The sequence below is a fragment of the Myotis lucifugus genome, unplaced genomic scaffold, assembly GCF_000147115.1.
Source record: "Myotis lucifugus unplaced genomic scaffold, Myoluc2.0 scaffold_185, whole genome shotgun sequence".
Taxonomy (NCBI): Eukaryota; Metazoa; Chordata; class Mammalia; order Chiroptera; family Vespertilionidae; genus Myotis; species Myotis lucifugus.
Window position 1 is genome coordinate 1,901,247 of NW_005871233.1, and position 25,962 is coordinate 1,927,208.

Sequence of the window (25,962 nt, forward strand, 5' to 3'; positions counted from 1 at the left end):
ACTGTGTTTGTGGCTGGAAAGAGGAACCAGCCGCCACGCACAGCCCTGACAGTGGCCTGCAGAAAACTGTATAATAGACTTAGAAGATGCCTGAGTCTTCATGGACATGGCTCCAGAGAGACAAGGATGTTGTGACTCTTACTATTCTAATTGCTACAGTTTGTCTCTGCCAGGTCACAAGCCCACCTCCACAGAGGCAAGAGGGAACCGGACCACAGACGAAGTGGCCTGGAAGGCTGCCCTGGAAACCAGTGGGGCCTCTACAGATTCTGGTGGGTAAAGGCTGAAATCCATAACTAATTTTTACTCAAGTTCTTACAGGCTTTACAGTCTATCCAGAAAGCAATCCAGAAGCACATCGGAGATGTTCTGCCTTCCAACCTGGTGACTCTGTTTGGGTAAAGACCACCCAAGGACTGACTCCTACCTGGAGGGGACCACATACCGTCATCCTGACCACCCCCACCACTTTCAAGGTTGCAGAACTGAACACCTGGTACCAGAAACACCCCCTGCGGATTCGTTGCTCCACAAGGCTAAAAGAAGCTTGTGGAACAAGGAGGGTGGGGGAATAAGGAGGAAACTGGTCTTGCAAGGCGTGTCAGGCCATAAAAACTGTGAACAATGCACTGCCCTGGATGGGCGAGGGGGGTGGGGAGTGGGTGTCGTTATCGCTGGCCCCAGGACAGATCATCGGATATGGCCTGGGGACCCCCAACAGCTGGGGGCCTTCCTGTAAGCCCATGAAAGGGGGCGGAACCATATCTGCAGACAAAGACCCCAGAAGGTTATAAAAAGTGATGATCCCATCATACTTCTGGAACCAGCGCATGGCCTCCTCTTTGCTGACTCCTGTCCTTGTTTCTTGCCTGCGATGCTGAAACTTGGCCTACCCAGCACCTTATAAGCCAAAGGAAAAAGTAGGGAGCAAGACAGGAAGGGCAGGGAGCCTGGGATCTCAGGATGGGACAGGGCCCCGGGCCTGGGAGCCTGGCCCAGGCCCTTCAGAGGCTCTTTGACTTTCCTGGTCTCCTGCCAGAGAAGAACAGGGTCAAGGGTGGGTGAGCTGCTCAGACAGACAATAGTTCAAGTCTGTGGTTCTGTGGGTGAGTGCAAGGCTGGGCCTCAGTTTCCTCATCTGTAAAATGGTAATAATTCTTCCTACGCTATAGGGCTGTTGTGAGGACTTTAAGGGATAATGGGAAGTTCGAGAGTAAAAGGAACCGCCTGGCACCAAATCCCAGCTCCTCCACGAGTTCTGCACATGCTTCCACCTCGGGCCTCGTGGAGACAATGGTGGTACCCACCTCAGAGCGCTGGTGCAAGGAGTAAGTGGACCAATCCACACAACAGCACTTACAGTGGGCCCACTAAGTGCCATAGGAGCATGTGGCATCATCATTCTCATGAAAGCCTGGCGCACAATAAGGTCTCAATAAATGTAAACCAGCACAACACAACACCTACAGCGATTTGCTATTATCCAGTCACTCAGCTAAGACTCCCTCCCTACTGGTCCCCTCAGATGCTGTCTGCCACCTTGGCCAGGGTAATACAGTGATTAAAAGCCAAAGGCTGGACCACAGAAGTGGGTTCAAATTCGACTCTGTCACCTTGCTGAGTGGCATTGCTTGCTGTGTGACCTTGGGCAAGTGAACTCACCTCTCTGAGCTTCCGTTTCCTCCTACCTTCCATGGGGTAATAGAATATGATAATAGAAATAGAATATGATCCTGTAAAATCACTTTCTATTATAAAGTAATTTATAGCTAATATAATAAAATATTCATAAACATGAATAATCCACATAATTGTTATTTATAAATGTAACATAAAAAGTACTTAATATGTAATTTGAATAAGATAACAGCATAAATCCTATATAATAAAAGCCTAATATGCTAAGTGTTATATAAATAGCATATTGGCCATTCAACCAATCAAAGCGTAATATGCTAATGATATGCTAAGGCTGCTTGACCACTTGCTCTGATGTGCACTAACCACCAGGGGTCAAATAGTCAACTGGTCAACAATCACTATGATGTATCCTAACCACCTAGACACTCCACCAGTAGGTTAGCTTGCTGCTGGGTTCTGGCCAATTGGGACTGAGCGACAGGGGTGGGACACACCCTGGAGCCCTCCCATGGTCCTTCCCCTGCTGGTCAACTTCCCACATCCCTCCATGGCCCCAATCATGCACTGATGCGATCCCTTGGTCTGTCCTGCGCCCTCTCGCAATCCAAGCTGAGGGACCCTACCCCAGTGCATGAATTTTGTGCACCGGGCCTCTAGTAAATATATAAAGCATGAAATATACTGCCCAGCACATGGTAGTTGCTTAATAAATAGGAGCTATTGCCCTAGCGAGTTTTGCTCAGTGGATAGAGCATCAGCCTGCGAACTGAAGAGTCACAGGTTTGATTCTGTTCAGGGCATATGTCTGAGTTTCAGGCTCGATCCCTAGTAGGGGGTGTGCAGGAGGCAGCTGATCAATGATTCTCTCTCATCATTGATGTTTCTATCTCTCTCTCCCTCTCTCTTCTTCTCTGAAATCAATACAAATATTTTTTAAAAATAAATAAAAAAGAGCTATTGTGGGTATTCTTATAATGATTTTGAGACCCTGGACCTTGGCCTGGCCCTGCCCCAGACCAGATCTGGATCCTTCTCCCTCTTTTCCTTCCAGGACCTTGTGAAATCTAATCTCCAGCTGCTAACTTCCCAGGTCCTTGACCTCAAGACACAGAAGCCCCACCCTCGCAGCTCTGCAGGGGCCCAGACTCAGGGATGGAGACATGGTAGTGCAGCTCGCTTAGACCTTGGATGCAGTTACCTGGAGTCCACCTGCCCAGGCTTCAGACAGATGGTGACGTGGGTCAGCAAGGAGACCTGGAGAGGGAGGCAAACCAGGGACAGGAACACAGGACCCATTGGGCCACAGCAGATCGCAGCACCCCCAATCCAGGCACACACACACGGGCAGGGGGAGGGACACTCCTTCACACAGTCAGCGACTGGTGGCCACCAAATCTCATTGGTGACTATGCATTGAGTGTAGGCACATGCTCGATACACAGTCCCAGAGAAACATAGTCCCAGACCATGTCCCCCCACAGAAACACACAGCCACCATCACCCACAAGCCCCAGCCCCCAACCACTCCCACCCTACACCCCATGAAATCTCAAACTCGAGAACACACTGACATGTCCATGTGAGGACACACACAGCATGTTCACCCCAAAGCAATTTCCTCGCTGTTTATTAACACAAATGGGACAAATTGTAGAAAAATAAATAACTCCAGTTTACACATTTTTTTTCTTCAAATGGAAGAATGCCTGCCCTTGACAAACCCATGAGCCCTGGAGAAAGTCAGACGGTAAATCAATGCATTTGAACACAATATAAACAGAGTTATAACAGAGGTATTGCAAAGGACTCTGGGAATGCAGTGGGAAGAATACCCTGGTTTGGGTTTTGTTTTTATCCCCTGATATATTTTGGTTCATATAATAAGAAAAAAAAATCCTTGATTTGACCAGACCGTAAAAAAGGAGATGGATGTATATGTGAAATTGCCACTAGATGAAAAAAGAAAGTACTAGTCTCAATCAGGGTAGTACCTGAGCATAAACATGATAGGTGGCATTAATTTAAATGAAAATGCTGTCTGTTGCATAAATATAGGAAAATATTCAATCAGTGCTTAAGTTCATGCTGGCTCATCAGAACTCAGTACTCACACTTCTGCAAGGATGTCCCTGCAAGGGGTTATTTCAATGGGATTAACATGATCCTCCAAGGCAGCCATAACTGTGTGGCTTGGAAACAGTGGTCCTCCAAGTGTGGTCCCTGAACCAGCAGCATCAGCATCCCCTGGGGACTCCTTGGAAATGCAGGTGCTGGGCCCCACCCAGTCCTACTGAGTCAGAAGTTCTAGGGATGAAAGTCCAACAATCTGAGTTTTCACCTGCCCTCCTAGTGACTCTGCTGCACGCTTGAGTCTGAGAACTTCTGGGTTCAGGCTTTGGTCTTCTAAAGTTTCATATGTCACTGGTTATTACATCTAGAATTTTCTGCGTTGATACCTCAATTTGCTCAGCTCCTATAAAGGTTATTTCATATAAATTTCCTGATTAAAAAATTTTATAAGCAAAAGAAAAAAAGGACATTTCTAGGGTCCCAGGTCGGGAATTCTTATTAGACAGTGCCTGGAATCCAAATCCCCAAATCAGCTCCAACTTCTCCAACATACAGGATAGGTCAGTCATGATCTCACTTCAGGACAGGACCCAGACAGCTTTCTCAGAGACACCTACCTTCCCCAGGTGAGGAGCCTTGTTTCCAAGTTTTCCTCCGTCCCACCGCGCCCCCTTCTGGTCCACGCCACAGCGACTCAACCTTCACTGCCGCAGGTCACTTGGTGGTCAGGGGTGCCGACCTGTTAATGCACGGGTCCCGATTCAGCGTGCCTGGGGTATTCAGGTTCAGCATTTCCTGCAAGCTCGGCGATACCAGGCTGCTGGGAGCCCTTGAGTAAGCGGCTTTCCACACACTGGCACCCCAGCCCAGACAGTACAGCTCCAAATCGGGAACCTGCCGTAAGGAGGGCATGGCGGGAATTCACAGGGGAGCAAGGGAGTGGTTGAGACTGAAAGAAAAATGCATCTGAAACTTCAGCAGGAAGCCTTTGGAGGAAGCGTAGTCTGAAACTCTTAGGGGCTGGAGCAGGTTTGGCTCAAGTGTCCCTGCGGGTGGGAAGTGGAAACCCTAAGCCCAGCGAGGGGACGGGGTTTCACGGGGAGCAGGACAGGCTAGAGGAGGCTGGAAGTGTTCGCGAGGTGGTGCTGTAGCACAGCTATTCGGCGAGCTGACTGGGAGTCCTAGATCTCAGGTTCAAATCCCGGCTCTGGTGCTTGTGTTACTCAATTTCTATGAGCTTCAGCTCACTCCTGAATGGAGATAAACACAAGACCTAGTTACATCCCCAATTTCTGAGGCTCATAAGGGACGCTTGCTTCCCATTTTATTGCTTGTATTGGTCATTGATACATTCTCTTTTCAGCTTTAAGATATAATTGCAACATTTTATTAGCCTTTTCCAATTACCAGTAATGTATTTAGCTTTGTAGGTCCTCTCTACTATATACTTGGTTTTTCTTTAATTTTGTCTTGTTTCAATAATAATCATAAATAGCTTCAGTGCCTATTGTGCATTTGGTTTTTATTCGTTCTTCCACTCTACCTTTGTTGAGTTTATTGTGCTCTTGTCCTAACATTTGAGATGGTGTTTAGCTTGCTAATTTTCAGCCCTTTTTCTTTTCCCACATTTGTCTTCAAGGCTTTCTGCTTCCTTTGTAGGAATGTTGTGTGGCCTCCATAAGATAATAAGTGTAGCATGCTGACACTGTGTCAGGCACATGGAACGTGCTCAGTATGCTGACTGTTAATGCTGGTGTTGGTTTTGATTATTATTATTAATCAGAGTCCTTAAAAACAGAAAGATTTGAGGGAAGAAACTTGGATCAATTATGCATTGGTTTCTTATTGCTGCTATAACAAACAATTACAAACTTGGATTTGTTATCTGACAGGTCTGGAGGTCAGATATCCTAAATGGGTCTCATTGGGCCAGACCTAAGGTGTCAGCAAGGCCGAATTCCTTCTGAAGGCTGCAAGGAAAAATCCACTTCCTGACATTTCCTAGTTTCTAAAGGCTTTTTTTTTTTTTTTTGCATTCCATGGCTGGTTGGCCCTTCCTTCTTCAAAGCCAGCAATGTAGCATCTTCAAATATCTCTCTGCCTCTGACCTTCCCTTCGCCCCATCTTCCACTTTAAAGGGTCTCTGTGATTATATTGAAATCATCCAGCTAGCCCAGGATAGTTTCCTTATTTAAGGTTAGATGATTAGCAAGTTTTAAAATTCCATCTGCAACCTTCACTCCCCTGGCCATGTAAAATAACATATTCATGGGGACTGGGGGTTAGGACACAGACATTATTCTGCCTACCACAAATTAGTATTGAGGTTTACCATATAAATGAGGAATATTTGTCTCTCTTATATGAAGCTTCCCAAGCTGTCTGTGATGGGGGAGGTCTCAGCATAGGAACAATTACCTCTGCTGGCACTTTTGTCTGGGAGAAACCACCCCCAAGTTTTTGCCCTGGTGCCAGACAATACAGTTCCTCCTGGTATGTCCAGGCATATCAGGCAGAGAAAGGCAAATACTGTATGATTTCACTCATATGTGGAATTTAAAAAACAAAGACAGGAGATAACCAAGATGGCAGAGTAGGTAAATGCCGGTACTCGCTGCCTCTTGAGCTGCTGCCCCAAGGCTGGAGCTCAGAGGGAGCAAGTCTGAGTAAGTCCATGTGCCAGCCCTTTAAGAGGAACTGCCTGGGACTCCTGCAGCCCCTGTGTCACCTAGCCACAATCCTGGCTGGTTTTTACAGCCCAAAGTTATGAGGACTTCTCTTCCTAGCACTGGAACCCTGTGCTGAGGGGTCTGGTGTGGGGCTGGGACCCCTTACTCCTCATGGGCAGCCTCCACAGAGATGATCTCCCTCCCAATTAAAAAAAATCCACATGTGGGTGTCAGACTAGCCCATTCTGCATCTCTATGTCATCCCCCACCATCACCACCACCAGTCTCAATGTGCTTTCTTCCTTATTTCTCAGGTTGTAAGACTTCCATTTAGCCCAATTTTAGGTGGTTTTGAATGATGGTTGTTCTGTATTTTAATTGTAATTTTGATGTGGTTGTGAGAGGCAGCAAGTACTGGCATTTACCTATGCTGCCATCTTGGTTCTCTCCTGTCTTTGTTTTTTTAAAATTCTACATATAAGTGAAATCATACAGTATTTGCCTTTCTCTTCCTGACTTATGTCATTTAGCATAAGTCCCCCAACTTTCACTTGTATTGTCATAAATAGCAAGATTTTATTCTTTTTTTATGGATGAATGGTACTCCATTGAATATATGTACCACATCTTCTTTATCCATTCATCCACTGATAAACAATGTGGGTTGTTTTCATATCTTGGCTATCTATTTATATAAAAACTCTGGGTGGTGTTCATCACAACCAGAACCGCGACCAAGCAGAAGGAAGTCAGTCCTGCAGGGGTTGTCTTGGCAAGCTGTTTCCCGGAGCTGTTTCCTATAAGGGCGGGGTTTGAGGCAGGAACCCGCCTTGGGAGCATGGAGGCATATCTTTATAAAGTGTGCCAAGCCAGCACAGCCAAGGGTGAACCTGAGTGGGGGAGGCTGAAAGGTTTAGAAAAGACAGACAAGAGAATGAAAGCCAGGTCTTGGTGGGATGCTGCTTCTCTGAGAGACAGCGACCATGCCCACAGCCATGCCTTTATTTTATAGTAGATGCTACGAGGCAAAGTAAGGGCGTGACCAAGATGTTTACAACATTCTCCTGGGTTTCAATCCTACTCAACTACATGCACCTGAACTCTATCATGCCCACATCACTCAGGCACGTGGGGCCACGTGTTCCGACCATAGGTTCAAGCTTACAACTACAGCTGTTGGCTATAATTGTGCTGGGAGGGCCCTGCCCTCCAAGCTGGGACTTGCACATGGAAATGAGAGGACTGTGCCCTCTCATCAGTCCAAGGCTTGAACCTGTCCAAAACACTGTAGCGGCTCCCCACAATAAAGTTTAAGTCTGTTTCTTTGTTACTAATGTTGTGGCCCCACCCCAAACAAATAAACAATTTCCAGAGGATGAGGCCCATGAATCAGGATTTTAAAAAGATTCCCAAGTGACTCTAATGTGCAGCCAAGGTTGAGAACAACTGCTATAGATAATATTAAAAATATATCTAAATGTGCAATTCTTTGTCCAAAAAATGAGCATGTTCATAAATTAAATGAAGGAAATTTGGATACATTCAATGGAGATTTTCACACATATTTGAGTGATGATTCCATTGATTCCACAGATGATGCTGAAAAGGAAAATTTTCCCATTGAATTTCTTAATAGTATTATTCCTTTGGGAATGCCGTGTCATAAATTAAAATTGAAAGTGGGTGCAATCATCACACTATTGAGAAATCTCAATAGTAAATGGAGTCTTTGTAATGGTACCAGATTTATTATCAAAAGATCACTACCTAACATTATCAAAGCTGAAGTATTAACAGGATCTGCAGAGGGAGAGGCTGTTCTGATTCCAAGAATTAATTTGTCCCCATCTAACACTGGCCTCCCATTTAAATTGATTCAATGACAGTTTCCCGTGATGCCAGCATTTGTGATGACTATTAATAAATCACAAGGACAAACTCTAGACAAAGTAGGCATATTCCTACCTGAACCCGTTTTTGCACATGGTCAGTTATATGTTGCTTTCTCTCGAGTTTGAAGAGCATGTGATGTTACAGTTAAAGTTCTAAGTACTTCATCACAAGGGAAATTAGTCAAGCACTCTGAAAGTGTTTTTCACTATTAATGTGGTGTACAGGGAGATATTAGAATAAGTTTAATCACTTTATCAGTCATTGTTTGCATCACTGTTGTTTTTATATCATGTTTTTGTCATTTTTATATCATGCCTCTGTTGTTATATCCTTTTGTTACTGTTTATTTATTAATAAATTTATATATGATTTTCATATACATTTTACTAATTTCCTTTCATCTCACTTCTATTATAGAGAAAGGGCAAATAGCAATATTAAAATATCTCTGCTAATTAATTCCCTTTTTAAAAAATATATTTTATTGATTTTTTACAGAGAGGACAGGAGAGGGATAGAGAGTTAGAAACATCGATGAGAGAGAAACATCGATCAGCTGCCTCCTGCACACTCCCCACTGGGGATGTGCCCACAACCAAGGTACATGCCCTTGACCAGAATCAAACCTGGGACCCTTGAGTCCACAGGCCGATGCTCTATCCACTGAGCCAAACCGGTTAGGGCAATTAATTCCCTTTTAATGTGCACGAATTTCGTGCACTGGGCTACTAGTTATGAATAATGCTGCAATAAACATGCAGGTACAGATATCTTTTTGAGTTAGTTTTCCTTTTCTTTGGGTAAATACCAGAAGTGAAATTGCTGAATTCATAATCACCTTGGTTCCTTGGAAGACTTCAGCCAACACCCAATTTCTCAGGGAAATCTCCCACCCCAGTTCCATCTGCTAGGGAACATGAGAGGTTTTAGAGCAAAGTCACTATATTCATTTCCTGTGACTGCTGGAACAAATTACCACACAGTGGCTTACAATAACACAAATGTATTCTTATTGTCTGGAGGTCAGAAACCCAAAAGAGTCATCAAGGACTACAATCCAGGTGTCAGCAGGACTGATTCCTTATGGAGGAATTGGGAAGATTCGGTGTCCTTGCCTTTTTCAGCTTCTGGTGGCCTCCTGTATTCCTGGGCTTGTGGCCCCTTCCTCTGTCTTCAAGAGCATCCCTCCAGCCTCTGCTTCCGTCATCACATCTCCATCTCCTCTGAATTCAAATGTCCTTCTGCCTCCCTCTTATGTAGGGTTCACTCAGATAATACAGGATAGTGTCCCCATCTTAAAATCCTTAACTCAATCACATCTGCAATGTCCCTTTTGACATGTAAGGTAACATTCACAGGTTCCAGGACTAGGACCTGGATGTCTTTGAAGGCCATTATCAGCTTACCACTGCCAACTTTCTCTCTACTGCATCCAGGTGTGGAAAGGCTGGATTTCCTTTTCCCCTGGATAGCTGGGGCCTATCTGGTTCTCTGTCAGCCCTCAACCTGTCATTCCTCTCATCCAAGCTTTGTGAAAATACCTCAGGATCTGTTTTTCCTTGAGTAATAAGAAACTTGATTTTTTTTTTTTTGCCAGGCATGTGGCTACTTTGTGGCATTATGTGCCCACCTGTAGCTAAGTTCTGACAGCACAATAGAGACAGCAGTATCATGTGGCACTTCTGGGAAGGGCTCTTAATGGGTAAGGTGTTCCATTTTTACACCCCTCCCTCCCATTCTTCACCTGTTGTCTGAGATGCAGATGTGAGGGCTCAATCAAGCATCCTGGACTGTGAAGAAGCCACAGATTGATGAAGGATCAACAATACAGAAGGAGCTTGGGCCTCGGACTGGCAGGAGCCATATCCGAGTTTCCATCAGCTTGGCTTACACTGTTCACTCCACCTTGGTGATACCCTGGGATCTCACCCCACCCAATTTTCAGTTCCACCCAAGCTGTTTGCAGCAGCTTTTCCATATGAATGGCCTTTCCTGGCTCAGGCTTCAGACTTTCCTAAAATCTCTCAAACAAGCAGCATCTGGCATCAGTATTCCCCATTCCTCTCAATAAGAGGCTCCAGACCTGGCACTAGCAGCAGCCTGCTTTGTTTCACAGCTTTGCCTCTCCTGAGCACTCCCAAGCCCAACACAAGTAGCAGCCATTTTCAGATCGCTCTGTAGCTCCTGATGGGTGGCCTCAGGCAGGGTATAGGCAGTGGCTGACTTTGTACCTCCAGGGTGGCCCCAGAGCCAATGCACCCAGTGGAAAGCTTTAGACCATGCAAGATTACAACTCTACACATCCACGAGTGATACACTCAAAGGGCAGACTCAGTGAACACCAAAGCCCCACTGAAGTAAGTCCTGCTCCATAGGGGTGTCTCCTGCAGCTCTTTCACTGTAGTCACAGGTGGTTCTCACAGCCAATTGACCTGGAGGTCAATTCCTCCCAGTGACACTAACAGCAATCAAGGCTCAATTACAACAGGATAGGACAGTGCACACAGCCCACACCCACACATGCGGCACACCTAGAGTGCCCAGCTCAGGTCACTGGGAAGGCTGAGCTATTGGGCCGTATAGGACACCTACTGAATAAGGCCACTCTACTAATTCCAGGAGACATAGCAGCTCTACTTAATACATAGAATCAAACACAGGGAAGCAGCCAAAATGCAGAGACAAAGAAAGACATGTCACAAATGAAAGAACAGAAGAAATCTCCAGAAAAATAACTAAATGAAATGGAGCAAGAAAACTACTAGATAAAGAGTTCAAAGCAGTGGTTATAAGGATGCTTAAGGATCGTGGTGAGAGCTTCAAGAGACTTAATGAGAATTTCAAGAATCTTAGTGAGAATTTCAAGGAAATTAGTGAGAACATCAAAGACATGAAAAAGGACCAGTCAGAAATGAAGGATACACTAACTAAAATGAGGAATAATTTATAGGAATTCAACAGTACAGAATGCTGAGAATCAAATCAGCGATTTGGAATATGAGGAAGCAAAAAAACACCCAACCAGGAGAGCAAAAAGAAAAAAGGATCCAAAAATATAAAGATAGTGTAAGGAGCCTCTGGAACAACTTCAAGTGTACCAATATTCACATTATGGGGGTGCCAGAAGGAAAAGAGAGAGACAAGCTATTGAAAACTTATTTGAAGAAATAATGACAAAAAGCTTCCCCTACCTGGTGAAAGAAATAGACTTACAAGTCCAGGAAGTGCAGAGAGTCCCAAACAAGAGGAATCCAAAGAGATCCACACCAAGACACATCATAATTAAAATGCCAATGGCTAAAGACAAAGAGAGAATATGAAAAGTAGCAAGAGAAAAGCAGTTAGCTACCTACAAGGGAGTACCCATATGACTGTCAGCTGATTTCTCAACAGAAACTATGCAGGCCAGAAAGGAGTGACAAGAAATATTCAAAGTGATGAATAGCAAGGACCTACAACCAAGATTACTCTACCCAGCAAAGCTATCATTTAGAATTGAAGGTCAGATAAAGAGCTTCATAGACAAGAAAAAGCTAAAGGAGTTCATCATCACTAAACCAGTATTACATGAAATGTTGAAGGGTATTGAAGAAGAAGAAGAAGAAGAAGAAGAAGAAGAAGAAGAAGAAGAAGAAGAAGAAGAAGAAGGAGGAGGAGGAGGAGGAGGAGGAGGAGGAGGAGGAGGAGGAGGAGGAGGAGGAGGAGGAGAAGAAGAAAGGAGGAGGAGGAGGAGGAATAAAAAATATGAACAATAAACTGGCAATAAATACATAGCCATTAACAATTGAATCTAAAAATCAAAATAAATGAACAAAGAAACTAATGAACAAAATAAACTGGTCAATAACATAGAAACAGAGGCATGGAAATATGGAACAGACTGATAAATCTCAGAGGGAAGGAGTGTGTGTGTGTGTGTGTGTGTGTGTGTGTGTGTGGTGAGAAGAGATTAACCAAAGAACATATGCATATATGTATTACCTATGGACACAAACAATAGAGTGGTGAAGGCCTGGGGCGGGGTGAGAACTGGGTGGAGTGGGTTAATTGGGGGAGGGGAAGGGGGACATCTGTAATACTCTCAACAATAAATATTTTTTAAAAAATAAGGAAGAGGATGATAAAAAGAAAAACAAAGACAAAGGAACAACAACAACAAAAATCAAGCTCATAGATACAGAGAACAGATTGGTGGCTACCAGAGGCAGGGGCATAGGGGATAGGTAAAATGAGTAAAGGGGGTCAAAAGGTACAAACTTCCAGTTATAAAATAAATAAGTCATAGGAATGTAATGTACAGCATGGTGACTATAGTTAATAATACTGTATTGCATATTTGAAAATTGATGAGAGTAGATTCTAAAAGTCTTCATCACAAGAAAAAAATTGTAACTGTGTATGATGATGGATATGAACTACACTTACTTGGTAATCATTTTGTAATATATCCAAATATTAAATCATTATTTTATACTCCTGAACTAATATAATGTTACTAGAGGACCAGTGCACAAAATTTGTGCACAGTTAGGGACCCTAGGCCTGGCCAGCAATCAGGGGTGACTGGTGGGATGACTGGTGACCCTGCTGGCACCCGCCTTGGCCGGCCTGGTGCCACCTGCTTGCCAGCCCCACTCCCTGCTGCCACTGCTGGTTGCCTCCCTCTGTGGGGCGACCGGCAGGGCAATGGGGGAGGGGGGCCCTGCTGGCACCCACCTTGGCTGACCTGGAGCCTGCAGGCTGGGGGCAGCTCCTGCGTTGAGCATCTGCCCCCTGGTGGTCAGTGTGTGTCATAGCGACTGGTTGTTCCACCGTTTGGTTGATTTGCATATTAGGGTTTTATTATATAGGATATGTTGATTTTATATTAACAAATGGGGAACTGGGGGAGGGAACTTCCAGGAGGCAAGGGATGGATTAGATTGACTGGTATCAATTCACTCAAATGTAGTAGTAGTAAGAGTAACCATAGACTGTTTTGTAGGGGCCATATTCACAGGTCCCGGGGATTAGGAGCATCTTTGGGGAGTCATTGTTTGGTTTACCACACGTCTGCTAAAAATGTAGGCAACAAACCTCAATTGTGTTAGCAGAACTTAGGACTTTGTCATGGGAAGAAATCACAGACATTTTCATATTGGGTTATTTTCTAGCAGGCATCATAAAACATCATTTATACTCATCTCCACTGGTAAGCTACCGTAGCCATTAAAGCTGCCATGAGTTACTTTTTTAAAAAATATATTTTATTGATTTTTTACAGAGAGGAATGGAGAGAGAGATAGAGAGTTAGAAACATCGATGAGAGAGAAACATCGACCAGCTGCCTCCTGCACATCTACTGGGGATGTGCCCACAACCCAGGTACATGCCCTTGACCGGAATCGAACCCGGGACCTTTCAGTCCGCAGGCCGACGCTCTATCCACTGAGCCAAACTGGTTTCGGCCATGAGTTACTTTTTATTTAACACATTAATGTAGAAGCACATAACTTACTACACCACATTTGAAAATACTTTGATGACTGCCTTGCAGTGAACATTGGATCCCTTTGCCCTGTGTATTTTCTTTTCTTCTGAGAAGCTTTGCCAAGCTGGCATGAGGTCCAGAGAATGAAAATGCTTAAGAACACCTGCCCCAGGGGATTGTGGAGCAAAACACTGGGTCCCTGGCTGACTGAGTAGGGTCATCCTGCCAACTAAGCCACTCCCCTTAGGGCTCCAACTGAGCCACTCCCCTTAGGGCTCCAACTGAGCCACTCTCCTTAGGGCTCCAACTGAGCCACTCCCCTTAGGGCTCCAACTGAGCCACTCCCCTTAGGGCTATGAGGAGGTAGAGAATTACACGTGTGGTTTTAACTCACTGATCGTGAGGGTCTCTTTGTTACAGCAGCGCAGCCTTGGTGGGAACTCTACTCAGCACAGATTGATTAGTTTGAGTGGTTTTCCCTTTCAGGGGCAGATCCAGGATTAGTGGGGCTTGAAGCTTGCACAATTTAGGGACTAATTTTAAGCAATGGAATTAAAAGATATTTTGTTTCCAAAAATATATGACAATGTGAAGACACTGAGAAGGCCTCCTCTCAGACCTCACAAAGGCAAGACCCTGAAGCTTGAGCTGTGTAGTAGACACGTGATGCACCACCCTGACCCCCTGTTCAGGACCCACACGCATGCCCCAGCTGCTAGGAATGCGGCTACTGATGGCTCTGGGCTCCACCCCTCATGGAGGAAGTGCTGTCAGCCCCAGGGAACATTAGTTCTGCTCCCACCATTGACCAAGGGAAATGCCTCAAAATTAGTCCTGCTCCCAGGGCACTTCCCTTGGCCAGTGGTTAGCTAACATACAGATACCAAAGCACAGGCCCCTCTGAAGGGCCATCCCAGCTGCGGAACTCACCATAGATGGGCTAACATCTCTGTTGCAACCACATTGCCCCCACAATCCTGCCTTCCTCACGTTCTTTTTTTAAAATCTTTATTGTTCAGATTATTACAGATGTTCCTCTTCCCCCTCCCCAAAGCTCCTCTCTACCTGGTTTCCACCCCACCCCAGGCCCTTGCCCCTCCCCCGGCACTGTCCTCGTCCATAGGTGTAAGATCTTTGTCCAGTCTCTTCCCGCACCCCCCACACTCCCTTCCCCCACCCTGAGAATTGTCAGTCCACTCCCTTTCCATGACCCTGATTCTATTACATTCACCAGTTTATTCTGTTCATCAGATTTTTTTATTCGTTTGATTTTTAGATGCACTTGTTGATAGATATGTATTTGTTATCACTTTGTTGTTCATAATTTTTTATCTTTACCTTTTTTCTTCTTCTTCCTCTTCTTAAAGAATACCCTTCAGCATTTCATATAATACTGTTTGGTGGTAATGAACTCCTTTAGCTTTTTCTTGTCTGAAGCTCTTTATCTGACCTTCAATTCTAAATGATAGCTTTGCTGGGTAGAGTAATCTCGGTTGTAGGTTCTTGCTATTCATCACTTTGAATATTTCTTGCCACTCCCTTTTGGCCTGCAAAGTTTCTGTTGAGAAATCAGCTGACAGTCATATGGGTACTCTCTTGTAGATTACTAACTGTTTTTCTCTTGCTGCTTTTAAAATTCTCTCTTTGTCTCTTGCCCTTGGCATTTTAATTATGATGTGTCTTGGTGTGGTCCTCTTTGGATTCCTCTTGTTTGGGGTTTTCTGCGCTTCCTGGATTTGTAAGTCTATTTCTTTCACCAGGTAGGGGAAGTTTTCTGTCATTATTTCTTCAAATAGGTTTTCAATATCTTGCGCTCTCTCTCTTTTCTTCTGGCTCCCCCATAATGTGAATGTTGGTACACATGAAGTTGTCCCAGAGGCTCCTTACACTATCTTCATATTTTTGGATTCTTTTTTCTTTTTGCTCTTCTGGTTGTGTGATTTTTGCTTCCTCATATTTCAAATCTTTGACTTGATTCTTAGGATCCTCTAGTCTTCTCTTGAATCTCTGTATATTATTCTTTATTTCAGTCAATGTATGCTTAATTTCTGACTGCTCCTTTTCCCTTTTTTTTTTTTTTGGCATTCTCACTAAGATCCTTGAAGGTCTCACTAAATTCCTCAGAGGTTTCTAGAATATTCTTTTTTCTTAATATATTTTATTGATTTTTTACAGAGAGGAAGGGAGAGGGATAGAGAGTTAGAAACATCGATCAGCTGCCTCCTGCACACTCCCTACTGGGGATGTGCCCGCAACCAAGGTACATGCCCTTGACCGGAATCGAACCTGGGACCCTTGAGTCCGCAGGCTGACGCTCTATCCACTGAGCCAAACTGGTTAGGGCTCTAGAAGATTCTTGAGTAACCTTATAACTGTGGTTTTGAACTCTATATCCAGTATTTTGCTTTCTTCCATTTCTTTAATTTGTGACATGTTTCTTTGTCTCTGCATTTTGGCTGCTTCCCTGTGTTTGTTTCTATGTATTGGGTAGCTGCTAAGTCTCCTTGAGTTGATAGAGTGGCCTTGTGTGGTAGGTGTCCTATAGGGCCCAGTGGCTCAGCCTCCCCAGTCACCTGAGGTGGACACTCTTGGTGCACCCCTTTGTGGGCTGCTTGCACAGTCTTGTTTTAGTTAACCCTTGATTGCTGTTGGTGTCATTGGGAGGAATTGACCTACAGGCCAATTGGCTGTGATGACCAGCTGTGTCTACACTGGAAGATCTGTTGTGCAGGAGACACCATTATGGGACAGGACTTGCTTCAGTGGGGCTTGGTGCTCACTGAATCTGAGTGTGTCATTTATGGATGTGAAGAGTTGTAATCTGGTATGGTCTCACACTGACCACTGGGTGCACTGGCTCTTGGATCTCCAAGGAGGTGCAAAGTCAGCCACAGCCTGGGGCCACCCAGCAGGAGCTACAGAGAGATCTGCAGATTCCTCCTCTTTGTATCAGGTTTGGAAGTGCCCAGCTGTGAAGCAAGGCATGATGCTGCTGCCAGCTTTGGGTCTTCTTTTGATAGCTTTGGGGCTCCCTGACCCAGTTGCTGCCTGTTTGACAGGTTTTAGGCTGAGAAAGGATAGGCCATTCATATGCAAAAGCTGCTGCACACAGCTTGGGTGGGGTTGTAAATTGGGTGGGGTGGGGTCTCAGGGAATCACCAGGGTGGAGCAAACAACAATGTCTACCAGTCAGCCCTGCACCAGAGAGGTCCCAGCACAAGAACTATGACCGTTGTGAGCCCCTCCGTCTGGAAGAAAGCTGCCCTCACATTCCTGCCCTGATGCCAGACAGTCCAGTTTCTCCCCATATGTGTCTGGGTCCCCCAGAGTCTCACCCTGAACTGGAGTTCAGAGCAAGCAGGAGCTTGTATCTCCCTCCTGATTAAAAAAGCAGTGCACCTGGGTTCCAGCCCGTTCCATGCCTCTGCACATCCTACTAGTCTCAATACTCTTTCTTCTTTACCTCTCTGGTTGTAGTACTTCCACTCAGCCAGCTTTCCTGTGGTTCTGGATGATAGTTGTTCTGTCTTTTAGTTGTAATTTTGATGTCGTTGTGAGAGGCAGCAAGTACAGGTGTTTACCTATGCCACCATTTTGGTTCTCCCCCTCATGTTCTTAGAGATGCACCTCCTGACACCCCTCCCCAGTAAGCTTTCTGCTTTCTATTCTGTTTCAGAGTGTTTCTGGCAAATCTACTCTAAGTAGTCCCAGAGAGCTGACTCAGCAATGAGCTTTGGGAATGAGATTTTTTCCTGGTTGGCTGGCAATGGGGGCCCCATTCCTGGTGGCAGGTGAAGCACTGCCATACTTACTGGTACAATAGCTAAAATCTGTGCCTGCAGTGAATGTGATGAGATACTGGCAAAATGGGAGGCCTGGACCAGTGCAATACCCATGGCACTGAAGCAACACAAAGGAAATAAAAACAAGGACTATGGAATTACATGGCTGTTGCTGAGACCACCGGTTCATTGAAGAGAGATAACAGGCTCAGGTGATTAATCACCAATTCAAAACAGAACGTGAGGGTCAGAGTCCACCTTGGTGGCAGATAAAGCAGAAGAACAGACTTAGGAGCTCTTCTTTAGAGTGTGGGGTTTGCCCTAGCTGGTTTAGCTCAGTGGATAGAGTGTTGGCCTATGGACTGAAGGGTTCCAGGTTCAATTTTGGTTAAGGGAAAATGCCTGGGTTTCGGGCTCAACCCCCAGTAGGGGCCGTGCAAGAGGCAGCCAATCAATGATTCTCTCTCATCATTGATGTTTCTATCTCTTTCTTCCTCTTCCTCTCTTTCTGAAATAAATAAAAATATTTTTAAAAATAAAAATAAATAAATAAATAAAATTGCTTTAAAAAAAAGAGTGTGGGGTTTTAGAGAAAGTCGAATACCCAGTCCCGCAAATCCCCTGTTCCAATGTGGGACCGGAGACTTACAATGGGGATTTCTGAGCAGATGCAGAGAAGCTTGAAGATCATGCAAAGACATCAAATGAGACAAGTGTTTAAAGGCATCTGGGTTAGTTTCTTGTGGCTGCTTTAGCAAATTACTACTAACTTCATGGCTTAATCAACAGAAATCAGCACGGCCACACTTTTTCTGGAGGATTTGTTTCTTGTCTCTTCCAGCCTCTGATGGATGCCAGCATCCATGGCTTGTGGCCGCATCACTGAATCTCCAAATTTCTCCCTGCTCATCTTCACATCACATTGTCCTCTATGCGAATAATCCAGAGGGGCAGATGCCCTAATGAGCAATCACGGTCCTTTGCCTGTTTCCATACCTGAGTAGGTATTTATATCCCAAACTTCAGGGGGAGGTCAGCTGCCTATGAAGAATGACCCTGAAATCCATAGCAAGTGTGTTCAGTAGTGGTTTCCCCAGTTCCTCCCCAGAGGGACCTATGACCCATGACATGCTATAACTGGCTTGTACCAATACGTGAGAGATGATTAAATTGTCAGGAATTTTGCAAATTGATTGTTAAACAAAGCCATTAAAAATTAAATTAAAATATTATTTCACTCATATGTGGACTCTAATGAACAAAATAAACTGATGAACAAAATAGATCTAGAGACATAGAATTCATCTGTGTCTGATGAATTTCAGGGGCAAGGCAGGTGTGGGGGGTGGGATGGGGAGAGAGAGATTAACTGGGGAACTTATATGCACATATGTATAGCCCATGGACACAGACAATAGTGTGGTGAAGGCTTGGGAGGGACCAGTGCAGGGTAGAGGAAGTAAATGGGAAAACAACAACACCAACCAAAAACAAAGGGGACATATGTAATTGCCCTGGCCAGTCTGCTCAGTGGCTAGAGTGCTGGCACCCCACACTGAAGGGTCATGGGCTCCATTCTGGGTCAATGGCATGTACTGGAGTTGCAGGTTCAATGCCATGCCTACAACCCATTGGTGTGTCTCTCTCATAATTGATGTTTTTATCCTCTCCCCCTTCCTCTCTTCCTCCCTCTCTCACTCCCTCCCTCTCTCCTTCCTGTCCACTCTCTCTAAAAATCAATGGAAGAAAAAATCCTTCAGTGAGAATTAATAACAACAAAAAGAGTATTGATTATTATGTGGTGGAAAATGGCTGAGTTTATTGTGGTTATATTGTATTTACCAGTGATGATCACAGCAATACCTCCCTCCCTGCAAGGTGACATTGCCACTCCACCATCTAGAGCAGTGGTTCTCAACCTTCCTAATGCCGCGACCCTTTAATACAGTTCCTCATATTGTGGTGACCCCCAACCATAAAATTATTTTCGTTGCTACTTCATAACTGTAATTTTGCTACTGTTATGAATCATAATGTAAATATCTGATATGCAGGATGTATTTTCATTGTTACAAATTGAACATAATTAAAGCATAGTGATTAATCACAAAAACAGTATGTAATTATATAAGTGTTTTCCGATGGTCTTAGGCGACCCCTGTGAAAGGGTCGTTCAACCCCAAAGGGGTCGCGACCCACAGGTTGGTGACCCCCAGGTTGAGAACCGCTGATCTAGAGGAAGTCTTATTTTCACCATTCCCTTGAATCTGGGCATGGCCAAGAAGGCTTGGACCAATAGAACACAGTGTCAGTTCCGGGCATAGCCATTAACCAGCCTTCAGATTTCACTTCTGGACCCTTAAACACTGCTCTGAGGGCAGCCAGCCCCATGTAAGAAGTTCATCTACTCAAGGACTGTGGTGCTGTGAAAAGTCTGAGTCACATGGAGAAGCAACAGCCCGGCTATGCTCCCAGGAGACAGGCAGCTATGTGAGTGAGCCACCACTGACACCCAGCCCCACTGACATCGAACTGTGACCCGGGGTGAGACCCCTAGTGACAATCACTCACCTGAGGGTGAGCAGGACACAGAGGAAGGTGAGGCAGGGACGGTGCGAGGGCGCTGGCTAACCCCCCATGGATAACAATGACAAACTCTGGGCAAACGGTTTTGGAAACACAACTATTTGAAGGCACCGGAGAGCGACCAGAAGCAGGCAGAAACAAGAGGGAATTCCATCTTTCAAAGAACAAACCATGGTGTGAGACTAAGTTTATGGCTTTTCCTCTGGGCACAGGCCTCTGTCCATGTGGCAAGGGTCAAGGTGAACTCAAGCAGAAAACCAGTCATTGACTCAGGTTATCAGACACCAGAGTTGGGGCTGTGAAAGCAGTCGGAAATTGAGAGGAGAGAGCCCATCATGGAGGGAGCCCCAGAGGGGAAGACCAAATTCAATGTCCTGAAAGAAAAAAGAAAGCTCTCAACACAGGACTCTGTAGCCACTGAACATGTCCCGGATACTGAAGGCAAAGTGAGCTGGCTGCTAGCACTTCTGTCATTCAGCAAGAAAGGAGAGAGGTGACGAGGAGGGCATGGCATGTCCTTTAAAGGAACAACTCAAAAGGGGCTCAGATCACTTTCACTCGTGTGTATGGGCCACAACTTAGTGCCACAGGTGCAGGGATGGTTGAAGAATGTTGTTTTAGTGGAACACTCTGGAATCCACTTCCAGTCAGGGGTTCTCCAAGTAAAGGAAGAAGAGGAGAAGAAGCATAGAGAGCGCTGGCTGGAGTCTCTGCCACTCCAGCTTTGTGGGCGGTCATATGATTGTGTGGTGACTGGAGCTGTGGCGTCCACATTTCCGTCCTGAGGGGAGACAGTACTAATGCACTGAGGATGGAGCACCAGCCAGAGATAAAGAGCCTGGACCCACTATGACAGCCTGTCCTCTAAGGCAGCACTGTTCACATCTAAATATTATGTGAGCCACGTGTGTCATTTAACATTTTCTACCAGCCACATTTCATAAGTAAAGAGAAATGTGTGAAATTACTTTTACATATACTTTATTTGACCCAATATATTCAAAATATTATTGTTTCAACATGTAATCAACAAGAAACGTATTATTAGTGAGATTTTACTTTTTTACAGTGGATAAAAATTCTGTACATCCATCTATTTCCTAGCTTTGTCCATTGAGAGGGGGTAGAAGCAACAATATTCCTGTAGCAATCAGCCCACCTAGCACCCAGATCACGATTTTTTAATACTGTCTCCACGAAGAGGAACCAGAGCTCCTTGAAGAAAAGGCTGTTTACAGAGCTGAGGCAGGGATAGTACAAGGTGAGCCTGGAACATCTTATTGCAGAAAGCAAGGAGGTGCTCAAAGGATGAGGGGACACATGGAAAGGGCTTAGGAGCCATCTTGAAAGGGTTCCCATTGGCCTAATTGAGGACAGTTCAAGCATTAACTGAAGTTATAGCAAAGAATTATAATGCACTGAATGAAATAAGAATTCAGTAGTCGAGAGAAACCAAGATGGTGGCATAGGTTAACGCCGGAGTTTGCTGCCTCAAACAACCACTTCAAAAATACAACTAAAAGACGGAATGGACATCATCCAGAACCACAGGAAGGCTGGCTGAGTGGAAGTTCTACAACTAGGAGGAAAGAGAAAAGCATACTGAGACTCAGAGGAGGCGCAGTGCTGAAGTAAAATACTGAGGTGTGGAGTGCATGCAGAGCGGGCTGGCGGCTGAGGGCGCGGTTGTCTATTTCAATCGGGAGGGAGCCTCAGACTCTGAGCTCCAGATCCGGGCGAGTCTCTAGGGACCCAGACTCAAATGGGAGAAGCGGGACTGTCTGGCTTCGGTCAGAACTCAAAGGCAGCTTTCTCTCCAAGGTTTGCAGCGGTTGCTGGGACTCTGAGAGGCAGAGCCCCTGGGGACGGGACTGAGAGCAGCCATAACTGCTTGCTCCGCCGGCCCTGTAGATTCCCTGGGACCCGCCCCACCCAAGCCCTGCACAGAGGCATTTGCTGGATAGCTTCAGGCAAAGGCTAGATTAGCACCTCCCTAGAGGACAGTAGTTCTCCCACTGCAGACACAGCTGATTCACACAGCCAGTTGGCCTGGAGGTAAAATCTCCCCTAGTATTACCTACAACAATCAAGGCTTAACTACAACAAGACTGTGCACAAAGACCACTAGGGGGTGCACCAAGAAAGCATAAAAAATGCGGAGACAAAGAAACATGACAGAAATGGAGGATATAGAGCTAAAAAACGCACTTTTGAGGGCTTTCAATAATTTGCTAGAAACTGCCGATAAACTTGATGAGAGCCTCAAGAAATCTAATGAGACCCTCGATGTTGTGATAAAGAACCAACTAGAAATTAAGCATTCACTGACTGAAATAAAGAATATTATACAGACACCCAACAGCAGACCAGAGGAGCGCAAGAATCAAGTCAAAGATCTGAAATGCGAAGAAGCAAAAAACACCCAACCTGAAAAGCAAAATGAAAAAAGAATCCGAAAATACAAAGATAGTGTAAGGAGCCTCTGGGACAGTTTCAAACGCACCAACATCAGCATTATAGGGGTACCAGAAGATGAGAGACAGCAAGATATTGAAAACCTATTTGAAGAAATAATGACAGAAAACTTCCCCCACCTGGTGAAAGAAATGGACTTACAGGTCCAGGAAGCACAGAGAACCCCAAACAAGAGGAATCCAAAGAGGACCACACCAAGACACATCATAATTAAAATGCCAAGAGCAAAAGACAAAGAGAGAATCTTAAAAGCAGCAAGAGAAAGAAACTCAGTTACCTACAAGGAAATACCCATACGACTGTCAGCTGATTTCTCAACAGAAACTTTGCAGGCCAGAAGGGAGTGGCAAGAAATATTCAAAGTGATGAATGCCAAGAACCTACAACCAAGATCACTTTATCCAGCAAAGCTGTCATTTAGAATTGAAGGTCAGATAAAGAGCTTCACAGATAAGGAAAAGCTAAAGGAGTTCATCACCACTAAACCAGTATTATATGAAATGCTGAAAGGTATCCTTTAAGAGGAGGAAGAAGAAGAAAAAGGTAAAGATACAAATTATGAACAACAAATATGCATCTATCAACAAGTGAATCTAAGAATCAAGTAAATAAATAATCTGATGTACAGAATGAACTGGTGATTATAATAGAATCAGGGACATAGAAAGGGAATGGACTGACTATTCTTGGGGGGGAAAGGGGTGTGGGAGATGCGGGAAGAGACTGGACAAAAATCGTACACCTATGGATGAGGACAGTGGGTGGGGAGTGAGGGCGGAGGGTGGGGTGGGAACTGGGAGGAGGGGAGTTATGGGGGGAAAAAGAGGAACAAATGTAATAATCTGAACAATAAAGATTTAATTTAAAAAAGGGGGGTAAAAAAAAAGAATTCAGTAGTTCATGCTGTTATAAATCAATTAGCAAATACATGCATGACGGAGGGGAGCAAAGCTCTTCCTAAGAGTAGAATGCCAATGAATAATGCAAAAGGAAGGATGAAGTTATTTGATAACTGACATAATATTGACATTCAGGCTGTGGGCTCTGAGCACCCTTATGTCCTCCTCTGTCTGAGACCCTTTGACACCATCAATGGACGCTAAAATGAATGGGTTGCAGTTTGAGAAGTAACAGGTATTTGCATCGTCTCAAAGTCCTCCACATATTTATTATAAAGAGAAAAATAGTAGTTTTACAGAGGAGAAACTTGGCAGGCACTATCTAAACATTTTTTAAAAAATAAAATCTATTCCAATTCCAGGGTCTATTTTATACGTAGAGCACAGCTCAACCTGCACTAGCGACATTTCTGTGCTGAGCTCCATGTGGCCTGTGGAGCAGGTTAAACAACTTGGCTCTAAATGGACCCTGCCGTCTACACTTCTCATCACGTGCAATGATAAGTGTTGTTATAAGGCACTTTTATTTCATGTGATTTACATGTAACAGAATGCATCTAAGTGATCCACTCACATACCCACAAGGAAACCACACACACACACAATCACCCACGTTCTGTGGTGGGAGAATAGTGGCCCCAACGCCCAGCCCGAACCCTGGAACCGTGAATCTCTTATGTGACCTGGCAAAAGGCCCTCGCAGAGGTAACTGAGCTTTATAGATGTGAAAAGAGAGAGGTTGTCCTGGATTATCCCCGTGAGCCCCGTCTAAACACCAAGTCCTTAAAAGCAGAGAACTTGGTCCAGCTGGAGGCAGAAGAGAAATGTGGCGGAAGGAGCAGTCAGAGGGATTCCAGGCGCGAGAAGGATGTGACCTGTGGCTGCAGGCTCTGAGATGTAGGTCCATGTGCGAGGACCAGTGAGAGGCTGGCAGGAGCTGCGGACAGACAGACGCTTTCTGCCAGCGGGAACGGGAACCTCAGTGTTACCACTGCAGGGAAGAGAATTCTGCCAACAGCTTGACTGAGCTTGGAGGTGGACCCTTCCTCCCAAGGCCTCCCTAGCAGAATCCCAGCAGCCACACTTGGACTTCAGCCTGTGAGACCCCTGGCAGAGAAAGAGGCTGGCCACCCAGAGCTCTCATCTATGGAGCTGTGAGATACTAAACTTGTGTGGTCTGAAGACGCTAAGTTTGGGAAACCTTGTTATGGCGGCGAGAGAAAACTAATCCGCACAGTCATACACACAGCCCCACAGCACAGGAAACATCGTTTTCTTATCATTTATTTGAACAATTCTTACAAAAAGTAGAAAAATAAATATTTACAGGTCTGAGTTTGACAATTCACACACATAAATACATAAATAGTGGTTGGGTGGCAATAAATTAAGAAAAGTGGGGGATGCATAAATAAAACCCAAGATGCTGGGACAGGAGGCAGGTGGGCCTGAGGGTCACACACACAGGTCTCCATCAGCGACACATCTCAGGTCACGGACGAGGAGGCGGAAGAGGTTGAGTGTGACAGAGGCTTCAAGGCAGCCACGGGATTCCTGTGGAGAGGAAAGGACAGGTCAGTGGCTGTTCATCGTCTGGGCCCCAAGTTGTCCCCAGACACTGGTCCCTCCCCAGTCACTCACCTTCTTCTCAGCCTCCTGGAGGCGGTGCAGCCATTGGCGGAGGCGGCCCCGGGGCCTGGGGCCTGCTGTGGACTGAGCTGGGACCTGTGGGCAAAGGAGGGTGGTGAGTGAACAGGGTCTCAGACACTCGGGGACAGACAGGTGGTCAGAGCCCACAGACGTGGCCTGGGAGCCCAGAGCACTCACACAGGCCTGAAGCTTGGAGTGGATGTGGCGCAGCGTGCGAAGGGGCTGGTCCAGGATGTCCCCCAGGGTCGAGTTAGCCACGGTCCCCAGGACTTTCAGTGTCAGGGCCAGCTCAGCCTCCAAGGCCACAGGGCGCTCCCACACCTGAGCAGGGGAGACAGACAGGTGAGAGAGAACAGGTGAGGAGGGCTGAGGAAGGAACAGGTGAGGGCAGGAGACAGGAGAGAGGGAAGGTCAATGTGAGTAGGGGAGGAGAAGAGGTCAGGGGGACTGCTGGGGAGGGCAAAGACACAGAGAAAAGTGAGAAGGAGAAGGTGAAGGGGCCACCTAAGAAGCCAGAGGAGCGGGGCCAGGTGAGGGCAGGGCTGGGCCTGAGTCTCCCAACTCACCTGCAGCTGCCTCAGGTCCCGGGTCCTGGGGAGTGGGCGGGAGCTGCAGCTCCGGTTCCTCAGCAGGAGGGACTCTTCCTGGAGAGCAAAGGCAGAGGTCAGCCCACAGCTGGAGAGCTGGAGGTTGACCCCAGCAGTGGGGCTGGAGGATGGCTAGCAACAGGAGCAGGGAGCTAACATCCTAAGGATGGGAGAGACATCTCCAGTGCAGAAGAACAAGAGTCAGCCCCCAAAGCAAGAGCAGGAGGTAGGCCATGTGCG

The 25,962-nt window shown here is 45.6% G+C and overlaps 2 protein-coding genes across 3 annotated transcripts in view; one reads left to right on the forward strand and one right to left on the reverse strand.

The window, feature by feature from the left end:
- LOC102440098 (interferon lambda-3-like) overlaps positions 1-25,962 on the forward strand; it is a 63,456-nt gene that overhangs the window by 13,188 nt on the left and 24,306 nt on the right. The gene's annotated exons all lie outside the window — the stretch shown is intronic.
- LOC102439443 (interferon lambda-3) lies at positions 24,818-25,957 on the reverse strand. The gene is made up of 5 exons (XM_023760555.1): positions 25,919-25,957; positions 25,702-25,854; positions 25,313-25,456; positions 25,127-25,210; positions 24,818-25,039 (listed from the first exon to the last, which is right to left on the reverse strand). Exons 1-5 carry the CDS (start codon positions 25,955-25,957, stop codon positions 24,941-24,943), a joined length of 519 nt encoding a protein of 172 aa, XP_023616323.1. The 3' UTR covers positions 24,818-24,940.